Source organism: Halictus rubicundus, chromosome 2 (genome assembly GCF_050948215.1).
Source record: "Halictus rubicundus isolate RS-2024b chromosome 2, iyHalRubi1_principal, whole genome shotgun sequence".
Lineage (NCBI taxonomy): Eukaryota > Metazoa > Arthropoda > Insecta > Hymenoptera > Halictidae > Halictus > Halictus rubicundus.
The window spans coordinates 8,006,822-8,029,222 of NC_135150.1; the positions used below are offsets into that span (position 1 = coordinate 8,006,822).

General features: G+C 32.9%; 2 protein-coding genes across 7 annotated transcripts; one reads left to right on the forward strand and one right to left on the reverse strand.

The window, feature by feature from the left end:
* Window positions 1–1,544: 1,544 nt before the first annotated feature.
* Ari-1 (E3 ubiquitin-protein ligase ariadne-1) lies at window positions 1,545–7,952 on the reverse strand. Of its 4 annotated transcripts, XM_076804727.1 has the most exons (9): window positions 5,521–5,845; window positions 4,408–4,586; window positions 3,836–4,111; window positions 3,567–3,740; window positions 3,408–3,473; window positions 2,890–3,105; window positions 2,240–2,797; window positions 1,931–2,157; window positions 1,545–1,846 (listed from the first exon to the last, which is right to left on the reverse strand). In XM_076804727.1, exons 3-9 carry the CDS (start codon window positions 4,040–4,042, stop codon window positions 1,765–1,767), a joined length of 1,530 nt encoding a protein of 509 aa, XP_076660842.1. In that variant the 5' UTR covers window positions 4,043–4,111; window positions 4,408–4,586; window positions 5,521–5,845; the 3' UTR covers window positions 1,545–1,764. The 4 variants fall into 4 exon arrangements, with proteins under 4 accessions (XP_076660842.1, XP_076660844.1, XP_076660841.1 ...); XM_076804729.1 differs by lacking the exons at window positions 4,408–4,586; window positions 5,521–5,845 and adding an exon at window positions 7,836–7,952; XM_076804726.1 differs by lacking the exon at window positions 4,408–4,586.
* On the forward strand, window positions 6,082–21,196 carry Aduk (unc-51 like kinase 3 homolog Aduk). 3 transcript variants are annotated; one of them, XM_076804734.1, is made up of 10 exons: window positions 6,082–6,201; window positions 6,295–6,521; window positions 8,157–8,308; window positions 8,581–8,795; window positions 8,875–9,101; window positions 11,676–11,937; window positions 12,036–12,218; window positions 12,757–12,941; window positions 19,331–19,562; window positions 19,706–21,196. In XM_076804734.1, exons 2-9 carry the CDS (start codon window positions 6,435–6,437, stop codon window positions 19,442–19,444), a joined length of 1,425 nt encoding a protein of 474 aa, XP_076660849.1. In that variant the 5' UTR covers window positions 6,082–6,201; window positions 6,295–6,434; the 3' UTR covers window positions 19,445–19,562; window positions 19,706–21,196. The 3 variants fall into 3 exon arrangements, with proteins under 3 accessions (XP_076660849.1, XP_076660853.1, XP_076660854.1); XM_076804738.1 differs by lacking the exon at window positions 6,082–6,201 and adding an exon at window positions 7,961–8,105 and having other exon boundaries at window positions 6,384–6,521; XM_076804739.1 differs by lacking the exons at window positions 6,082–6,201; window positions 6,295–6,521 and having other exon boundaries at window positions 8,171–8,308; window positions 8,571–8,795.
* Window positions 21,197–22,401: the final 1,205 nt, after the last annotated feature.

Genomic DNA, 22,401 nt, shown 5'->3' on the forward strand with positions numbered 1-22,401 from the left:
TCCTTTCTTTAAATACCTATGCTCAAATATATAAAAAAAAACATAATTCCTTGATATCTATGTATAATTTTACGCGTTACATGAATATACAATAAACTAGAGAATAATTTCCTTTGAATATATCTAACAGTTCTCTTAATTCTACTCAAATTTTGTGACTGTACAGAAAACAACTGCATTTTACTTTTTTTTTATTTCCTAACGTGGATAATAGTAAGAATCAACAATTTTTTCATTTTTTCTTTAATAAACCTTCAAATGTTTCTACTTTAGTTTTGCTAATATTGATATTACAACTATATATAAGTATGTATTATGCATTTATGTGTGAATATATAACTATATAACTGTACAAACGGAACTGTTATTTCGTTCCCCACTTATACAACAATAAGTGATCATTGTGTCATGGTCGTTAACCATAAACTAATTGGTAATAGTATATATCGTCAGCACTATGAGAATATTATATAATCAAACGAAATTGAATGAAAATGATCATTTGCAGACTTTCAAATTTTAAATAAATTGAAACTGCAACATGTATGATGCACATGTTAGAAATTAGCCATTTTAATAAAAATATATGTATAGTATTAATCAATAAGTTTTATCAAAAGAAAAATAATTTAAATTACAAATTCTAAAAAACATTGGACCCTTCACGTCATGCAAGTATAATTCCAATAATTTGTCCGAGCGTAGCAATGAGAAATAGAATTCAAATCAATATATTGACGATATGATCACTTTGATTCAATTTTCATAAAAATTGGCATTTATAGCCTGGACGTATCGTAGTCCAAAATAGAATGAACATGATTAATTATCTCGCGAATCTTATTTGCACCAATAATCTGTTATGTTCAATTACCCCTTCATAAATCGAATGCACAGATCTGAGATTAAGAGACAGATCAAGATATTCTAGCCCTATAAGTAACCTTTTCATGTACTGCTTAATAAATTCTCGAAGAGTTTCCTGTTCTTTCAAATTTACTTAATTACATTTCTGAAGAATCTTATAGTAGTCTGAAAAGATACATAGTTATACTACAGCGATAAAATATATTAACACTTTGGGGACGGACCGTTCCCTGTGGAACGGTTTCGGTAGATCCGCAGATTCACAGGAGGCAATAAAAATCTCAAAAGAGACTGCATCAAAGTTCCCACATGTTGAGCCCAAGTTTAGGTGTTGAAGACACCAAAAACAAACGCGGCGGCATCGATCGATACTGATTTTTAATGTTCAATTTACGACTTTCTTTATCTCAAGGCTCGGTACGAGCTGTCAACGTCGTCCCCAAGGTGTTAAGCGAATTTCAGAGAAACTTTCTTTCAGTACTAAATCGTACTGCTTCGACTTGTTTCATATCTCCATGTTTTTAACAACTGGCATGTGTATAAAATTGATTCAAAATTCGAAAATACCATTGCAACCCATATTTATGAAGGATCAAGACATTACGACCGTATATAGCACACAACTAGCAAAAATCGGAGCCCGTAATCAATATAAAAGAATTTTACATGCAACCTGATAGTAGTAGGATTCGATTTTAATAAATTCAAAATTCATAACGATATATGTGTTGCCATAGATCATGTTGTGTTTAAAGTATATGTAACACGTAAATCACTTGGTGACATGTTCTATTTTTTGTCTCTTTATCAGCTTTCTTGATTTATCACAGCTGGGGCAACAGTAACAAGATAAAGAACTTGTTGTACATCCCCGAAACACAAAATTGGTACAGTTCTCTATTCCACATAATCCCACCAATCCTTTTCGTATCCTTCGTGTACATGTTCTAAAAGCACTTTCCTCCGACTATCGCAGTATCTTAAAAAATAAATAATAATATCTATATCTTTGCTTTTGTTATGAGATATAAGCTAGTTGAATTACTTTTCTCAAAAAGCTTACCTATATTTATCTTGAACTTTTTGTTTAATATCGGCAAGATTTTCACTTGTAATATCTCTTTCTAGATATTCTGAGAGACGTTCTGTCGTTCCCTCTAGATCTTTTTGGTTGTCTTCGAAAATCACAGACTGGTTATTTTTTCTCAAATAGTAAGCAAAAACGTAAGTATACATAAGAGTCTGTCTACAGGAACACAAAATATCTACAGCTTTTTTCAAAAATTGTACCTGAAAATGTGAACACAAAATTGAATATTAACGATGCACGCGCATAACACGAGTTACTTCCGCTTAATTGTATTAGTTTTACCTCGATCCAGGACATATTGTGTTGTTGCATTTCTTCCATTTTTTCTTTTACACTCGCGTAAAGTTTACTTTCAAATTTCAGTGACTGCATATGATTCATGTATCTATTACAATAAAATAAGTATCGTTGCAGGGCAGATCTTTTTTTCTCTTGAGCATCTCTAGCAGCTTTCGCTTCCTCTTCATCATAACGATTACAATTATACCAACTAGAACCATGTGGCTCCCAAGGTCCGAGACACACCCAACAAAAATCAGTTTTGCAATTCTGATTTTTGCACACCATGTGATTACATCCACCATCTTTCTCAATAGTAACATTACACTTGGGGCATTCTTTTGTATTTGCGGCGATCCAATTTGATGTTTCCGAATCGTCATCGCATTTCTTTATCCATTTACGTAGTAAATGACATTTTACTGGGTCATGCCAATTTTCGCCGCAATGGAAACAGAATGTATGTCCGCATTTACAAGTTACAGGTCTAGCTTCAATGTACTGTACTTTTATAGCATTATTACAATCTGGAGATGGACACCACCTTAGTAGCCTATTACACTGTAAAGCCCAACAACAATTAATGTATTTCAAGAGCATTTCTTTTACATAAATGCAAAACAATAGAAAATATGGAATGAAAGGATAGTTACTTCAACAAAACTATTAGTTATTAAATGCTGATATTTCAGCTTGACTTTAGAGTCTTTTACAAGTCTCATAACGCTGGCATCGTCAACTAAAATGTCACAGGCATGTGCTGCGCATGCAATTGTTTGACCAACACCTTCTTCCATAATCTTAGTCGTGAGATATTCTCCCCAACAACCAGTACAAAAACGATGTCCGCATTCTAAACCGGTCATCATCTAGTAGAAATTTAAACAATGATATTACATTTTGAATATATTATTAAGCTTATCATGAAAGTACGGATCTTTATGCATTTATGGCACTTGCAAATTTATAAAACCCAGGAATGCATTTAGATTATTAAAATATAAAAACACTCTCGGTATAGCTTCTCTACAATGAATCTTTTGATCAACGAAAGCGATTTGTCTCTGAATTCAATTTTTAGAAAATCAACTATGAAAATGGGAAATTGCATAAAGATCTGCAGTCTACGTATCGATAATATGATTATTAGATAATTTTATATTGCACATACTGCAGACGGTTGAACCATGAAGCAGATTCCACATTCCTCTGTACCATTTGTCATCACTTTTGTCGACTAAAACAAAGTCATAAACACATAGTATTATGTTTATCTTAAATGCATACAAAGAAAAAGGAAACTTAAAGGAAAAAGGATGCTTAAACTTACTAGAGCACTTTGGGAAGATTGACTTCTATTTATCAATGGACCCTTCCTAAACGGATTGATAACACGTGCTTCTGTGAATAATTTCTCTTGATCTCCATCGTAAAAACGTTCCATTAATTTCTCTTTATCCCATTTAAAATGATTTAACAAAATACGTGTTGTTGTTGCCGGTATCTACAATGAAAATTATGTAATCCAGTAATCATATTTACTTCACTATTGATATTATAAAAAAACTATAAAAATTAGAGATTTATTTTGTAATATACTTCTACAACTGTGTTGACTTCTTTTATAGAATCGATCATATGCTGTACTATCTCTTCTGTAGACAAAACTTCAAAGGGATACTCATCAACATCTGTTGTTCGTTCTCTTGGATTTTCAGCTTCAATTTCCATAGCAAAATCCACATCGTCCCCGCTGGACTCATTACCAGAATCAACATCATCATATGTCTCTTCTTCAGAATCCATTTCGATATTAATTTATTGAACGATCAAAATTTCAACGTATACTTTTTCCTTATTTTATATAGTTTGCACCTGTACATAAAACCAAGCAAATCATACAACATCTTTAACGATTTTGCTACTATAATAATTCAGATTCTATATACTATACTTCATTCGTTGAATAGCACAATGAAATTGTAAACAAAATGTATATTATAGTAAAGAGAAAACAGTACATTGAAATGTTTATATTTTACTTCAAGATTTGCAAATTATCAACTTTTTAATCGGACCAACAGAGGCACTTCCACGAACGCGAGAATCGTTTTGTTGTTCCGGGGATGAATGCGCACAAAATTAAAGTATCACAAGGAAATTCATCACACCTGTACACGCGAAATATTGTTGTAGCGGAACAAGGTGAAAACAGCTTATGTTTCAGCACATGACGTCATCGTCAGCTACTTTCCGAATAAAGCCAGAAGCTTTATCGTCCGTTTTTCCTTTAGCTCCTGCCGACAGTATCGCGTAAAATCTACTGTCACTACACTCTGCGAACCGTCCACTAACATAGACGGTAAAAAAATTTTCCAATAATCCTATACAATGCTCGTAAGCAAGAATAAAATCAGCTGCCAAAACATCAGAGTTGAACTCCGGTAGCTGATACATGTAATGCTATTTCCACGGGGGGAACGATGAATGGGCTACCGTGGCTCTAGCCAATCGGGAGACTTCTGTGTATAATATTTCTTCGCTATAAGCTCGAGATTACTATAAACTTAAAACGAATTAGTCGCCAAAAACGTTTAGCTTCTTTGACAAATGAGAAAAACGGATCACAAACATAACATTACAATGGGAATATTGACTATTTACTATGCGTCAACATAATAATGATAATCACGAGCTTATAGCATGAAAGGTAAGCTAAACTTATAGCGAGGAAATACTATTATACATAATGGCGTCTCGTGTTTATCGAACTACTATTTCGTATTCCTTGATTTTTATTAAGCCTATTATTATAAGTTGACTAACATTCTAATAAATCTTCTAAGTCGTACTAATAAATTATCAACACAATAAATTCTTTGTATAATCTAAGTAATGTAGACATTATACATCTACACATGTGTGTGTGGGTGCGCGCGCGTGTGTGTTATTCTGTATATGTTTTTTGTATAACTAGAAACACATGACATGTACATATGTAAATGATATTATGTAGTAGGAAGGAGATTATTAAATATTTTTCAAATAAAAACATTTGTGGAAATCTCCTACATTGTGTAGTAATCAAACTCGGAAAAGATTCTGAAGATTAAAAAGCGAAAAATAACTTAAGTAAATTTAATTGACGAATGGTTAGGGAATAGGACATCCAGCACAAATCAAAAATTTCTTAAATAAACACGAAAAACACTAAATACACTTAATGCGATATCTTGACATTTGATTGACGTCGAAACATTTAGAAAATGTACAAGATGTATTACCATGCACGATAATGTTTTCAGCCATTGCACCCAATCAAGTTATCGAATTAGCAGGCTAATCAGATAAAACCATACATTAATCGAAAATGCACTGTTTGCCATGAACGAATGGACGAGCTTATAGCTCGAACACTACAGTCACGTCCACTATCATAACTTCTCTTCGATTAACTTGAAAAATATAACTTTCTTTTTTCACTGGTCGAAGCCAAGACTTTTCACTAATGAGTGAACTGGAACAGATACAGAATTTCGCGTGATATTAGCCGAGAAATTGAGAATCAATTAGTGACACGACAACGAAACGTCTCGTCACCAAGTGGCGTTTCACTGACTCGAGTCAACTACTTGAAGTTTGCTTCGTCGCGGCGCACAGCTGACGCACATGAGCGTCTCCATGAAGGGCAAAATTTTGACATAACTATTTCAAGTGTCTACGGTATTGTTCCTAGTGTTTCGTGCTCCAAATTTATACATACATTCGACAGAAACTGATTTGCAAATCGAATCTCAAATCTCAGAAGTGTAGCGAGCAACGTTGAAAATAAAAATAAAATTCTGTTACCTGAAGATGACACGTGTTTGGTGAAGTGATATCTATTTCAATAGTTAACGTAGATTACTATAGTACTTAAGATCCATTAGGTAGTCTAATTAGGAAAGAGTGTAAATCCCGTAAAGGTATTCAATTTGTATTTTATGTTATAATAGAGAATGTATGTAAAGACATCAGTATTATTTACGATTCGAGACGATTTGTTTATGTATATATAGAAGTTTAAGTAGCTACGCCAATGTGTATACGAACGATAAACGGAGAAGCTCACGGCGTTCTTGTAAAGTGAACTTAACCCCACCGTATCGTAGTATATTCGGGATAGACATCGATGTGAATCACTCAGTTATCGGGCGAGATGAGTTTGCCCAGTGTGAGTGATTATTCTTTGTTAGAAAAAATCGGCTCGGGGAGTTATGCGACCGTCTATAAAGCGATCAAAAAGGTATGTACACTTTGAGGTTCAGAACGAAGAAGCAATCGAAGCATATGATGACAGTGACGTAACAAATTCGGCGGGAGCCACAATTTTACTTTTCGAATCACGATTTCCGTGCATACACATAAAATGGTATTGAACTTTCCTAAAATTAACATTAAATAAATATAGATTTGTTTTGTTTGAGATGAAAATAAATGATTGATTACATGTTCACACCTCTCGCGTAAGATAACGAAGTTCAATACGAAGCATTTATTGCGTCTTATTATGTCGGTGAAAGAAAAAGACAATCCTTTATGGTTTCAACTATAAATGATAGACATATGATGTAAATGATATAAATAATGGAGTATCCATTAGTGACTTTTACAAGGCGCTGCAATGCAGTAATAGGTTACTCGATGTCGAATACATCTCGCTGACGATCTAATTAATTAATAATGTCACTAGATAACTCAATCAATTAATAATACTACTCACTTTGATGTTAATGTATGAATTTGACAGTTTTCACCTATTCGTCTACCATGATAATTAAGTGCAGATTCGAATTTAATGAAAGATCGTTATCGCGAATTTGACTGCAATATTCGGGGAAAAATTAAATTCTCGCTGTTAAAAGACATCAGATGAGATAAATACATGACTGACATGAATAACAAGATTATTTATATTCAGAGATTATTTACATTTAGTCACGCAGAAAATATGTTTTGAAAATATAAAGATATTAAGTGTTTATAAATGTTTTACAAATGGATACGTAGTTATGCAAAATGACAAGTTTCAACTTAAAAAAGACATAATTAGTATTTTTTGCCAATTTAATCGACGAACTTTTTCACAAAGAATACAACGATATCTCTGTCATTACACTGCATTCATTAGGGACTCTGTTAATTACCATCGTTATCTTAGTTCAATCATATGATATTAATTTGTGACATTATCCATAAGAAACAGGTAAATTTCTAAAACTATAATTTCGATTATTAAACATAACTAGTAGTTCTTGAAAATTGGTTTACAATTAGTATCTGTAATTATAAGATAGAATCACACGTTTTCATTGAAATATTGCCGCTAAATAATTAAAGTGTCAATTCTGGATTGCTGGTCAAGGTGTTTTTGCACGCTTATTTGAATAACTGAGTCAAAATATTTTAACATTAATACATAAAAATTAGAAGAAATTTCAGATAAAATCTTATAGATAAATTTATTGGCGGTTTTATTAAGATCACGAGTCGTTTAGTATAATTTACCAACGCTTAAAAAATACAATTTTCAAGAACTTTGTAAATGCTCGAGACTCACCGGGTGTGTTCACAGTAGCGCGACGGGTCTCGTGCCCATCGCTACTTGGAAGTAATAATACTGATCAAAGTTTATGCGAATACACTAACCTTTGCGCTACGTTTTATTTTTCTGTCATAACGCAGAGCAGAAAATATCGGTTGGTCCCGCGTGCTGCGGATTCCAGTGTGACTTTTAATGTATTCCAATCAGACTGGTCTCTGTCAGTCGAATGGCTCCGTTGATTTGAGAGGTGGCCAGAAAAGATGGTTGCATTGAAGCTTGAAAGAAGTAAGTTATCTCAAGGCGATATAACGTAATCCTATTGTTGGTCGTTTGTAGGATGGATGCCGAGAGGTAGTCGCAATCAAATGTGTAGACAAATCGTCGCTGTCCAAGTCGGCTATCGATAATCTCATCACGGAGATCAATCTTCTAAAAATTCTCAACCACGAGCATATCGTAGAGATGAGGGACTTTTTCTGGGACGACGGGTTAGTAGAGCCCCAAAAATCACTATACGATCAAATTAAAATAAGAACGGTCTACCGGAACGCTAGAACAATTAATTTCGCGCCGATAAAGTAAACCATGCAGTCGCCTTTCGATCAGAATCATAAAATGCGAACGGGACTTTTAGTCTTCCGCTGTTATCGACATGTTCGAGTCAAGCAAAATCGTGATCAGTCCTGCACTCTAGCGTAGTCAATCGTCTACCTGTTCCGAGCTGTACGTAAAGACAACTCTATCACCTAGCGTAACTTAGGCATATATACATCGCAATGGAGTACTGCGACGCCGGCGACTTATCGAGTTTTATAAGGAAGAGGCACAAGCTACCCGAACAAATTTGCCGGGGGTTTCTGCAACAGCTCGCGCTGGCGCTGAGATATTTACGCAATCACAATGTCTCCCACATGGACCTGAAGCCGCAGAACCTACTGTTAACGAGAAAGCCGCAATTGGTGTTAAAAGTCGGAGGTTCGTGCCCACCCAAAACAATTTTTCTTTCCCGCTCGCAGCAGTCCCCACCGCCATGGACACGATCTTTTCATTTCAGACTTCGGTCTCGCTCAATACCTTTCCAATTCCGAGCAAAAATTCGCTATTCGAGGCTCTCCCCTCTATATGGCGCCGGAAATATTATTGAAACGGAAGTACGATGCCCGCGTCGATCTCTGGAGCGTCGGCGTGATCATGTATGAGTGCCTTTTCGGCAAAGCACCTTACTCCAGCGGCAGTGTCCAAGAATTGACAGAGAAAATCAAGGACACTCGACCTATAGAGGTGACTACCGATATTGATCTCCTTTGTGAGACCAAAAACAAAATATCCCCATGTATACCTATATAAACACATATACAAGTTAGTTCATACACCTGTTAACGGTGATACTCTACCTACCATCTGCCACTACTATACATTTGTATACTATTCGCAGGGTGTTTCGACGTTACTACGTTCATTGCGATACGGGCCACGATATGCACGTTCGCCCCAGGCAATCCATTTCATTGAACTTTCATTGCATGTTTGTATGTTTGTCGTTTATGTTTTTTGTTTTGTTAAGAAAATTGCTACCTGAATGTATGAAAGTTTAATGTGTGGCTCTGTTAACCTTTTGTTGTGTATGGAACTTCAAGAAAAGACATACCGTGGCTAACTTGCCTAATAACCAGCATTTGTCACTATAAGCTACGCTTGGTAATAAGAAAATATGTTAGCTCGGCATAACATTGAAATCGCTTTGTTGAGAAGTTCCAAAGAAATTTACAATTATAAAGACTTTAGCGATAAGTCGGTATCGGGTTTTATGCATTTATGGCAAGAATGGATATGTGAACTACAAAACTGTGAAGGCGTTGGACAATTTTTCGAATACTTTTACACTATTTTCGACTTCTTCGTGTTTCTGACGATTGGCCTAATTAGAGAATTCTTATGTTGCATAAAGATCCGCAATCTAGTGATAATGTTTTAAAGTCATTTTCATAATGTTTTCATAGAAGCTATGGGTTTGTCTCCAAATTTGATGTTTGTAAATTGTAAGATTAGTTAGGGTTCACAAGCAAATATGAATTATTTGTACATCGATGGACGACAAGGCTGCTGTTATCTTTAGGTTTAAGACTAGTCGTTATAATTCAAGTATTGCAAGTACAACCCATTTTTATTACTTGTAGCTACATGCATGTAAATTAATTAATATAGTATAATTCTATCGAATTTTTGTTTGAATTATTTCATTTAAATATAACGTTTAGTAAACGGCACGGGTTTTTGTTCAGAACCAATTTCTATTAATTAGTTTTTAATTGCAACTTTTTAACGAAACGTTTCTAGAACCATGATATTTGCTAATTACGTGTCCGTAATATTTTTTTAAATTTCTGGTCACAAAACATAGTGACACAATTTAACCGCTTCACTTGGGAACACCCTGTCTAAATATAGAAATGTATATACGTAAAGGCAGTTGCGCAATTAACTATAATTATAACTTATACGTAACTTATATTTGTGTTTGTATACATGCAAAGTATATACATATTCACGTGAAAAGAGTATATAAGTAGTCGACACTTACCGCTCGTAACTAATTTATGTATGTGTGCACAGTATACCAACAGGGCGGAGCATCGTAACTTTTTGATACATGAAATTTGAAACGCTAGAACTACCGAACATGAAAAGTAAATAGTCGATATTGCGTTTTAAAAACAATAAAATTACGCTTACATTTTTACGCAATCTTCATTATAATGCATGTTTATTCAGTAATTTCTCACAAATGCACGTTTGCAATCTCGGTAATTGTAAAATAAAAGATCTGAAATTCGTGTTATTGCATTTTCTCGAATCCAGTAGAGTTAATGACCGATGTATAAAAGCAATAAAAGTTACCGTTTTTAAAATTATTAAATAAAGTAATTTCTTTATGTATACGTATACTGAAGATATAGATTATAAGATAGAAACGCAGTTTTATAGTTGTATTTACACATGCATTTTTATAACTTTTACGAGCAATTACAGACCAGTCGTTTTGATTGTTAGGTAGTTCTATAATTATAAACTACCGTTTTCACTACACTTTATAATAAACGTATACTTATAATTCCATTGTATTTAATCGTGAGGAAAACATGTTAACATGGAATTCATTTTTTAATACTATTGGGAAAACGCTGAAATCTTTAAAAATATTACTGATATTTAGATGTTCTGCCTTCTTTTTATAAATTATATGTGAACGAACAGGATTGGGAAAGAGACGTTTACATACAGTAATGCCTCGATATGTGTGAAATCTTCGAGACCGAAATGTCACTTAGATTGTGTTCAACTTTTTTGTTTCTTATGATTTTTTCATGAAGCTTTTACCAACATGTTTGTGACAATTTTCTTATTAAAATAGCACCAAACACGGCAGAATTTGGATCATATTTACTTGTTTAATTCACGATACAGTAGAACCTCTGTTATTCGAACTAATTCAGTAGAACATGGTAATAAAACAATTACCTAATTACAGTGTTAGATTAAATCTTTACTGTTTGTATGCGATGCAGGTATTCGGATAATGAGAAATATCATCGGTTCGGATAATCGAGGTTCCAGTGAACCGTGAATGAATCGGGTAAATATGATCCAAATGGTATCGTATTTTGTCTCATTTTGATCAGCAAAACGTCGCGCATATATTCGTAAGAGTTTCATAAAGAAATGATTAAAAATGAAAAAATTTCGTCATTGCATTTAAATTTTTTACAAATATCGTGCACATCTCCTTTACATATTCCGAGTCATTACTGCATTTTAAGCTCTGTTTCATTCGTTAACATTGATGTTGTGGGTCAGTTACCAAAAGGATGCCACGCGTCGCGCGAGTGCAAGGATTTATTGCTGTCCTTGTTGAAACACGATCCCGACCAGAGGATAACGTTCGATGATTTCTTTACCCATGACTTTTTGGATTTGGCGCACGCGCCGACAAAGGAAAATTACGAGAAGGCAGTGGAGTTGATCCAGCAGGCGGTGAAAATGGATACGGAGAAAAATTCGAAGGAAGCGTTTTATCTTTACTGCGAAGCGCTTAGATACTTCATTCCTATTTTAACAAGTAAGAAGTGATCGATCCCGGTATAAATAATTCGTACCGGTTGTAAACAAACGCAGTATGGTGGACCAAACGCTTAAAAATACACGGTATTTTATTAGATGAGACTGAACTAAAACGGAAAGAGATTTTAAGGTCACACGTAAATAATTACATTAAGAGGGCTGAAATACTAAAAGCTTCGTGTATAGAGGGTGGTAGCGACAAGGATAAAGCGAACCCCTCGATGATCCAAAGTGTGGCGTCCTCGACCGAACGAACATCGTTAATGTATCCTGAACTATGTTTGTATCAAACTTTTACTAATTGTTTTGTTAAAACTTAATATCTGGTGATGGTAAATATGCATAAAACAATATTTCTTCTGCCTCGCGATGTTGCTTAACGGACAAATAATTTTCTGTACAAGTTTCCAAATGGTTTCCAAATTAATAAAAAGTCTGACAAGATAGTTACGCGACGCTATATAACTCTAATTAAGAGTAACAAAGTTTTTCTTTCAAGAAGATGGCAAAAATTTTCCGATAGAATTTCAATGAGAATTGAAATGAAATTCAACGAAACATGAAATTTACTGGAATGGAACGGAGTCTCTTCTTGGTCATGTTCAGCAATAACGGAGTCCCTCCTATGGCGAGACACGTGATTGAAGAACGTAATTGATGGAACCGGCTTCACAGCGTTTTATCGATATTGTTTGTTAGGAAGAAATATTACTTTATGCCCATGCAGCGACGTTGGAAAATGAATTGCAGTGTTTGGGTCTCGAGTGAAACGGGTGAACGTGAAATTACATTGTTTGTTGTTGTTGCGTGTGTTTAGGGACACTTAGCAAAAGTACAACTAAACTGCTAGACGGACTGGAATTAGGAGAAGTGGCCGCACAGTATCTTGCCGAAGGAAGTTACGTGCACGCGTTGGAAAGGTTTCAGTCTTCCTTGGGGATATTGGTACCGCTGTTAAAGAAGGAGCCACCAGGTCGAAGAAGAGATTTATTGTACAAACAGGTGATTAAATATCTTTGTGCAAATAGCAATAATTGTCCACTATTGGTTTTTCACCCCATATATCTATAGTTTTTTATTCAGAATAATTCTTTCATTCTCTCATTCTTCTCATTCTCTCTTCAACCACAAGATTAAAATTGACCCTTTAAAATAAAGAAACTCAAGGCCACTTTTATATCTCGATTAAAAAACAAAATAGACAAAAACTAATTATCACACTTTTGAAACCATCGACACCATTTCGTTTTAACCATTTTTTCGTATACCAAACAGTTTACATGTAGCTTAGGTGGCACTCGGTTAGTCCGAGCTGAATCCATCCTGTATGGTTTTTTATCTCCGGATTTAAATGTTTATTGCCTAGGCTGTAAACAAATCTGAAAAATACTGAGATATCTTTTGCAGTCTCTCATTTCATGTATAATAGTGTTAGTTAAACGAAATGTTCAATCAATTTTAAAAATAAAAATTCAGAGACAGAAGATAAAGAACATTAGTAAAGACGTTAATGAATCTTCCGGATGATGTAGCTCTTGCAAAAACATTAAACATTTTTTTGACGGTTATCGTTCTTATTGATCAGTTGAAAATAACCCTCAATGGAAACTGTTGGAATTAGAGGGACGGTTTACATGAAAAGTTAAATATCTTTTAATAAGTAAACTGCGTAGCTCGATCTTAAATTTTTTTATCTGTTTAATAAATATCGGGTTGTGTAATAAGTCCTTTAGCGGAATGCTGCTACATTTTTTATGGAACTTTTTTAATTAATTATGTATTTGCATTTCGAGCGTATCGTGGATTTTGCTGGATTAAATCCATAATTTCCGGCTATCGTTCATATTGATGAGGCGACAACAGCCCGCTCATAGTAAGGGGAGAGGACCATATTTAATTGAATATCTCGGAAACTATTAGAACTGAAGGGAAGATTTAAATGGAAAAATTGTGTATCTTTTAATAAGGAGTACAACTCTGCAACTTAATTTTAACTAGCTTAATAAAAACATTAAAAAATAGTAGTTTTGTTAAATTCTTGATTCAAAATGTTCAATCTATATTCTCGAATATTTATGGAAACTATCTTGTATATATAATATACATGTTTATATAACTAACTTGTTCATTCAATATCGGGCAGTGTTATAAGTCCTAACGCGTTTTCGTGAAAGAGAATAAAACGCTGCTTTTTTTCTTTTTTTTTTATTTATGGAACTCAACTAATTAATTACACACTTGCCATTCTGATAATATCTTGGATTTCGCTAGATTAAATCCGCAATTTCGTCTACATCAATCGTTGATGGCTTGCCACTTCGTTTTCAATCACCTACGTAAAAATCTTGACCTTTAAACCTTTTAATCCACTTTTGAACGGTACGTTTCTTAATAACCCCACCACCACAAACTGTTCTTTTTAATCTCTCACGAATTTTTTTGCTTTTTAAATGTAAATACGATTTAAGTGACAAAAATGAATGTGCTCATCCGTATGAACAATGCACTTTACTCTGTGAAGTTTGAAAGGAAACTGACTGAAGGTACATATATAGAGCACCCAGACCATATGTATAATTTGATACGTATCGACATCGCAATCAAAAGAAGCTACAGTTACAGATAACACTTCTTTAGCTACGAACCGCGGCCGATGCGAACTTATTACACGATAAATTAACAAATTTCTCGTTCAAATATTAACCCTTAAAACACACACTGTTCATTCAGTTTACGAAGTATCACATTTTTCTGAAATTCTGTGTACACTTTCTCAAATACCTTTAAGTATTCAGGGTGTCCTCCATACAGTGACACATCGATTGGAAATTAATTCTACACGTACAAATGAGCCGAAAGGAAAAAATAAAATTATTTTGTTTGACGCTTCGTTTTCGAGAAAAACGAATTTAGAGATACGTCGGGTTCGCGTGCTTTAGTATATGCAAGAAGCAGAATCGCTAGTTCATGATCAGACGCATCAGCCGATTCTTATCTAATAGTACGCGTATTCGCTGAATTTTCAAACTCGATTTATTCGGTAATGAAGCAAATTTTATTCGATTTAAAAAATTTTATTCTTTCTTTTGGATTCAGTTTTTATTTTGTCCATGGTATGCGGGACACCCTGTAGAATTTAAAAATAAATAAAAAAATAAAGAAAATAAAGAAACTTGATATTTCAATTATCGTACAATACAGTTGCGGAAGTTGGTGTACCGAAATTTTGTTGAGGACATAAGAGACCACAGTATATAAGTTAAAGGCTATATCTAATTTTCCTGATTATTTGTACATGATAAATACACAACCAAATAAAAAATGCAAGCAAATCAAAATATTGATTATTGGGTTTTAACACGTTGTTTGCTATGTCGATGACATCCGTAATATTATTCTTTGATCAGATTTAGAAATTAATTTTTATCGTGACATACTCGAGAAAGATCAATTTTACCATGATTTTTAGAATGCAAAACAGTTGAATAATGATAAATTTTTAACGATCTAATTGCAGTTTTATTAATTAAATTATTTTGATTTTGCGGAAGTTTTTGGGCTTATATTTCAGCCAGTTCATTTCGGTATTTTCTGCAAAACGGCAGCCCTTAGTGTGAATACTTAATTAGGTAGGTTCATTTTTCAATGTTTTGCGTAGCTATATGAGGGTACAACTTGGTACTTCATTTGGGATGGCCGAAAAACGATATCGCAGGTATAACAGTACTGGTCGCCCCCAACCTTCGCTGCACATGGTGTAGGCAATTTATGGTACGGTCAACGTTTTTTAATGGTTTTGTAGTAAAATTGTTCAAGTCAAGGTTACAACGCTCCTTTTACAGTCGGAGACTGCAGAATGCCAAGTTACAATCAGTGATGGGCAAAAAGGATTTAAAAAAATATTCGAATGATAAATACATTATTAACTTGTAATTTATTTTTTTTTTTTCAAATTCGAAATGTATTTAGATATTATATTCGATTTTTATGTCATTACAAAATACTTTTTTTGAATACACAAATAAGTTGGCGAGTCCATTGGCATTTTGTATTTAATTATATAATGGAATGTAAAACACTTCTGTAATTTGTATTTAAGAGCTCATCGAATCCGAATACTTGCTCTTGCAGTAATATCTCACCCAACATTCAAAGTTCGGTTGAAATATTTATCTTCAACTGCGCGACTATGCAGTCTGCAAAGGACACATCGTGAAGGAAGCAGTTTACTTTTTATTCATATCCCATAACACAATTACTGTTGACGCTGCAAGTAACTGCAAATTTCTGTCTAAACAGAAGTCACCTCTCCGAGTCGACCGACGCGACACGTCGCCTAAACAAAAAGCCTAGTGTCGATCCTCAGGAAGCGACGTAGGGCTTAACATATTAAATACAGAATGCCACGGTATTCATCAACTATTTTATATATTTAATAGAAGTATTCAGTATTTTACACGGACAGTTTTGTCTCGAGAAACGACGTGGCCCGGAATTACTGGTTACAATCAGCTCTTTTCCGAGGTACCATATTTTGACAATTACTGTATACTTTGGAATAAACGTTTTAGACATCTGAAAGGTTTCTAGTTCAGTACCATCCTTAATAAACGTTTTACGATCACGAGTGGGCCAAGCGTCGACCGTACCATAAATTGATTATACTGTTTGCAGCGAAGGTTACAGGCGGTACCAGTATTGCTATACCTGCGGTGGTCATTTTTTACCATTCCAATATCGAGTTGTACCCCCAACAATGCTGTACCCCCCCCCCCCCCAATTATTCAAAATATTGCCAGAATAACCTACTTAACTAACACGTTAAGTGCCGAGCTATTTTTGCTTTACTTTTCATTCAGGCTATTAGCAGATGTTTTTGACCAACACTTTATGACCGACACAGCTTTTTTTTACAAAACATGAAAATCAATTTTTTCTACAATGTGCTAGGTAAACAAAACTTTATTAGGACTTACGAGATGTAAGAATAATGGCAAAAAATCATTGTTATGATAAACTTTGTCTTTTCTATTCTTTCATTATTAAATACGTTATTTTTATTTTTTTATTCTTATGTGCATTAGCGTTATGTTCAACGTGTGAAAAACTGATATTACAATTGTAAACTATTTTAGTATTGTAGACTGGATAGATTTTCTCAGGAGAGGAAAAACGTATAAGACTGAAAATATGCTTCACTAGTGTTCTCTATCGAGTGCGAACGCTGACTGACTTTTCAAATTTCGTATGTACATGGGTACATAATGGCACATGGCGTTTCTGTTACATTATATTATTAATCAGTAACAAATTAGTTTGCATGTACTACTAATAGCTTTCGCAGTACAGTCTCCTTCCTTTTCATAATATATTTTTGTCTTAAACTTATTATAAAATGATATGTTCTGAACGCTTATAACGTCGGTAATACACATAGCATAGAACGTGTTAATTATTCGGATTTAAAATCATTGTTTTTCAGAAGATATCCAAAAACTTAAACTACAATAACCATTTTTAAAACACAAAAATAAAAATTTCACTCTGTCCAGATTTCGTATTTAGGGATACATTCCTCACACACAAATATTAATGGAAATAGATTTAACATTTGAATAAAAAGCTTAACAAAAAAGTACTACTACAAAAAATGCGATTGTCACTTGTTCATCAACCAATTCAATATCATCCTATCTTTCAACTATTTTCATGTGCGGTTAGAATCTAATTTGTTGAAAAGAGGGTTTACCTCGTGTTTCTATATACACGTAAACATCGCTTTCCACTATTGGTAGGTGAGGAACTAATTGATACAACACAAAAAAAAGGTCGAAGAACGTCAAAAGCGTAGCATTGACATTGAAGGAGGATAGTATAGCAGCCGCCTTTAAATTTGTTATCATCGAACGAAATGCTATTATTTCCACTTTATACGCAAAGTAATATTGTATTCGTATTAATAAATAATAATATTGTTGATCATTATAATGGTTAGCATCAGTTATTATGACAACAATGTCATTTTAAAATATGCAAACTGATAGTACAAAACTTCCCTGTAAAATCAAATTTAATAATACATACTTCCATTTAAAGTCTTTAACAAAAAAGTGCTACTTTTATGTCTTAAAATCGACTTATGCAGCTGTATTACTTATTAAAAGATACACCACTTTTCCATTTAAACCATCCCTTCGGTTCTAACAGTTTTCGAGATATTCGACGAAATATGGTTATCAGCTCCCCCCCCCCTGCAAAAAAATGTAATATTTTTTGAAGAACTACATTCTCGCGAAGTTCCGTTAACATCTGGAGACGTCGTTTTGGGATGTCGCTTTTGAATATTGGCAGCGTAGCCACCGCGCGCGGTTCTGTAATAAATCATAATGGAGAGTTGGGCATCTTCTGCCTTATTTTATGCTTTGCATAGTTTGTAATTCTAAAATATTTTTTCCTATCCAAATAAAGAAAATATACATAATTTAAAATTAATAAATAAAGAACATTTATTCTGTAAATTACATACATAATAAAATATTTTTTACACTAGAATTTACATCTATCAAGATATTATCGAAATCATTTTCCATATGTATTCACCATATTCAAGTTAAAGGATATCAGATCGAACACCACTAGTTTCCAGGTAGTAGGTACGTATTGAAAATTATTTCGACCATATCTTGTTAACTATTAGGTTTAGGACACATGAAGGTCAATACATTTTTACGCAGAATTTGACACTCTACTCCATGCACGATACAAAAGGTAGGTCATTCTATTAAACAAATCAAGCTGACCTTGAAATTTCCAACATGACTTCACCTATATAATAATAGTTCACATTCCAATATTACTCTCTCTCTATACCATACATGTTTTGTATATATCATTTTTTCATATTATTACAGATAACGGAGGCGGTCATACTTATTGAACCACTCTGCAAAGTATAATATTTCTTCGTTAAGTAAATAAAATGCTATTTCTGAAATAAAACTACGAACAACTTCACTATACATATTATTTTCTGAGAAAACCAGTATACAAATTATGTTCTAAGCAACATATATTCTATTTCGAAATATCCCGATTTATAATTTTAAGCAGACAAAATTTCTTGATTCCAATATTATTGTTCAAAAAACATAAGCTTAATTTTATATTGTTTAATTATGTTGTTTGTTCCGCATTACACAAGGTTTTTATTAAATCAATAATTTTAACAGGATTTAACGAAACTAATCAAACATTACGGAAGTAGTAAGACTTTAACATAATCGGACGTAACGTTGCAAATACGTTCCCTAACTATGTATTCCTAAAAACGTATTAATATATTTTAATAAAATATATAATTTTGTTGTATGTTATGTGATATTGTTGCATAGGTTCAGCTCTGGATGAAAGAAGCCGAAAGCACCAAAGGACTAATAGCGACAAAAAACATCGAAGAGTCCGTCCAGCGTGGTTCCGATTCGTTCGAGCAATGCAGAATACAGTAATTTTAAATGGGGAGACCCTCTGGCCACAAACATAATTTTTCACGTATTTATTTTCTAATTTATTTAGGATATACAGGGTGTTCCATTTTGAATTCCTAGAGCAAATATCTCGAAAAATATGAATGGTATGAAACAATTCTTTAAATAGAAGTTGTTGATAGAGTAACTAATGCTAAAATAACGTTCAAGCGGTTCGAAAACGCCTCGATGACAGCAAGAATAATATACAGTAAAAAATATGGCTTACAATTTAAAAATTCAAAGTTGACTTTTATAGGCCTTTTCAAGGTCATCTCAAGGTGAAATAAATAACAGCTTAATGTGTCCCCCGCGAAACCATACAACTACTATTTAAAAAAATTTCATATTCATATTTTTGAAGATAATTGCGCTGCGAGTTTAAAGTTGACACTGAAAATGTGTAAGAAAATGTCGCCATATCTTGAAAATTACAAGGGTTACACCAGTTTGAAAGCGACCACGCGCGTCGATATACAAATTTAAATAACTCCACATTTAAATGAATTTTCAAAAATTGCCGCTTGCGACGATTTATTATTTGGTGAACTATTCGTGAAAGTAGAAATTCGTTAATTTGTACATATATCAACTCCAAATATTTTCAGAGCGAAATACTTACCTATAATAGGTATAGCTAGAAATTTATATTTCTAATGAAAGATTTAAAGTATTTTTAAATATAATGAGAATTATATGTACCACTATTGAATAGGAAATCTATACATTCGTCTTGCAAAGAGACATATCAAACTTTTTGTCATCTCAAAAATGCAATACAATTTTTCAAACGGTAGTTTGAAACAATTTCATAAAATCTGATAAACCGATTCAAAAATATCTATAAACATAATGTGATTTGGGACGCACATTATTTTGTATTTTTATTTTTGTTCACTGGTTTCTTTATATACGAATCAATCGTTATGATTTTGGTTTTTCTCCATGTTTTTAAATAATTTGAAATAAATTTTTTTGATTGTTTGTAAATAACATTGAAATCAATTTTCGGAAACTTTTTCGATGTTTTAATTTAAATGATCCGGTCACCGGATACCACTTAGAATTTCAAATAAAAATTTTTATCGTCTTAAAGAGTGTATTAATGAAAATCACATATATCTTTTATAATATTTTGTAACTGTCTCTTCTGAAAAATCTACAAAGATACCTATTTTTGAGCATTTTAAACAGAGGGTCCCCTTAATCGAAAAATTGTCCTCGTTAGCGCACTTTGCAAATCCAACACGAGTTATTTACACTTCACATCACGTTGATGTATGTGTGTACATAAAATATTAACATCACGTTATGAAAAACCAGATACTTTCATATAAAACTTCTCAATATAAGTTTGCACTATTTTATAGATCGTGCCATCAGATGACCATAATAATCTTTAAATAGCAGGAATAATTTTTTTCAATGATTTGCTGATTTGTACGTTCTTCTACGACACTCTGAGGTCGTCGAGGGCTTCAAAAAATCTGAGTCCTGTCTATAAACATGTAAATAAATATTAAAATATTCAGCGTTTGTTTATTTTTCTTATCTATTTCTTATTTTCGGAATTAGCAGAAAACATTAATTTTGTAAATTTTCATTGATTTTATAAACCCTTTTATTGTAAAATGTGTAAACAGTTATTTTTACAATTCAAAAATATTATAATACTGGAATTTTTCAATTAAAAACGCCTTTTGTTTAATAAATTATGAGATGATCATGTAATAATATTTTCCTTCATTTATTACAAATTTTTAGAGCGCTACTAATTAAATATGTCATTAGTTGCTAAAATTTTCCTCTAACCTACACAGATTAGATATTTACATTGTATATTTTCTCACTGTTAAAAATTATATGTATACTAGTGATTATAAATCATACATCTTTCTTGTTAACGATTTTGCATTTTGAATTGAATTATCTTTTATTTAATAATACAACTACGAAATCAATTTAACAGTTCGATTTACCACCATTTTGCCGGTCGCCATAATATGAATGAGTCCAATACAAAATAAGATTAATTTCTTTAGATATTTTACTTCAACGACTTTCATTATTACCAATACATAAAGAAATGAAAACAGTCATAAAAGGGTTATAAAGAAAGCAGATCGAGCAAATAGTTTTTGTCTTTCTTTAAGATATCTGGAGAGAGAAAAAAAATCTGTCGGGCAAATAATACTTAAAATACATGAATTTTATTTTGAATGATTCTCGACCGTATAATCTTGCACGCATTCGAAAAATGTGTCATTTAATGAGTTTATTAATTACAGTGTAAGAATAATATTTAAGTCACACTCAGTTGTTGATAAATAAGATGTAAAAACTACCTACCCTGTCCTACGGTCCAAGTTCTGGAAACTCCGTATCTAATTTTGTATTGAAAATAAACAAAAAATAGAAAATAATATGTCCAATCTGTATTTGTAAATTAGTATAAACATTGTAAATAAATAATTGTAAATATAAGTTTCACGTACAATGTTGATGTAAAAGACTGAAAAATTTTTTGTCAGTACGTTCGTAATATAAATCCACCATTACATTCAATTGCATTATTTGCAACATTATATTCATACTCGTAAAATATAACAATGTATGTACACGTAAAATGGAATATGAAACCGTGCCATCATTATCTTATTTAGTAAAATGTTTCCCATATGTATATTAAAGTTATGAAACATGTTTAAGTTATAAGTATATATATTACATTATTACATTTTTTTTTAATTCTACATCACATTTTTCTTTTCAAGATATTGCAATTTAAAATTATACACATCGATATATCGAAAAAATTTGAACATCTTATATTGGAATTAACAAAACACAACTTTTTAACATATTGTTTCTTTTGAAAAATTTGTTAAATAAACAACCTAGACCGCGCCGTGTTTCTTCATAACCACAGGTATTTACGT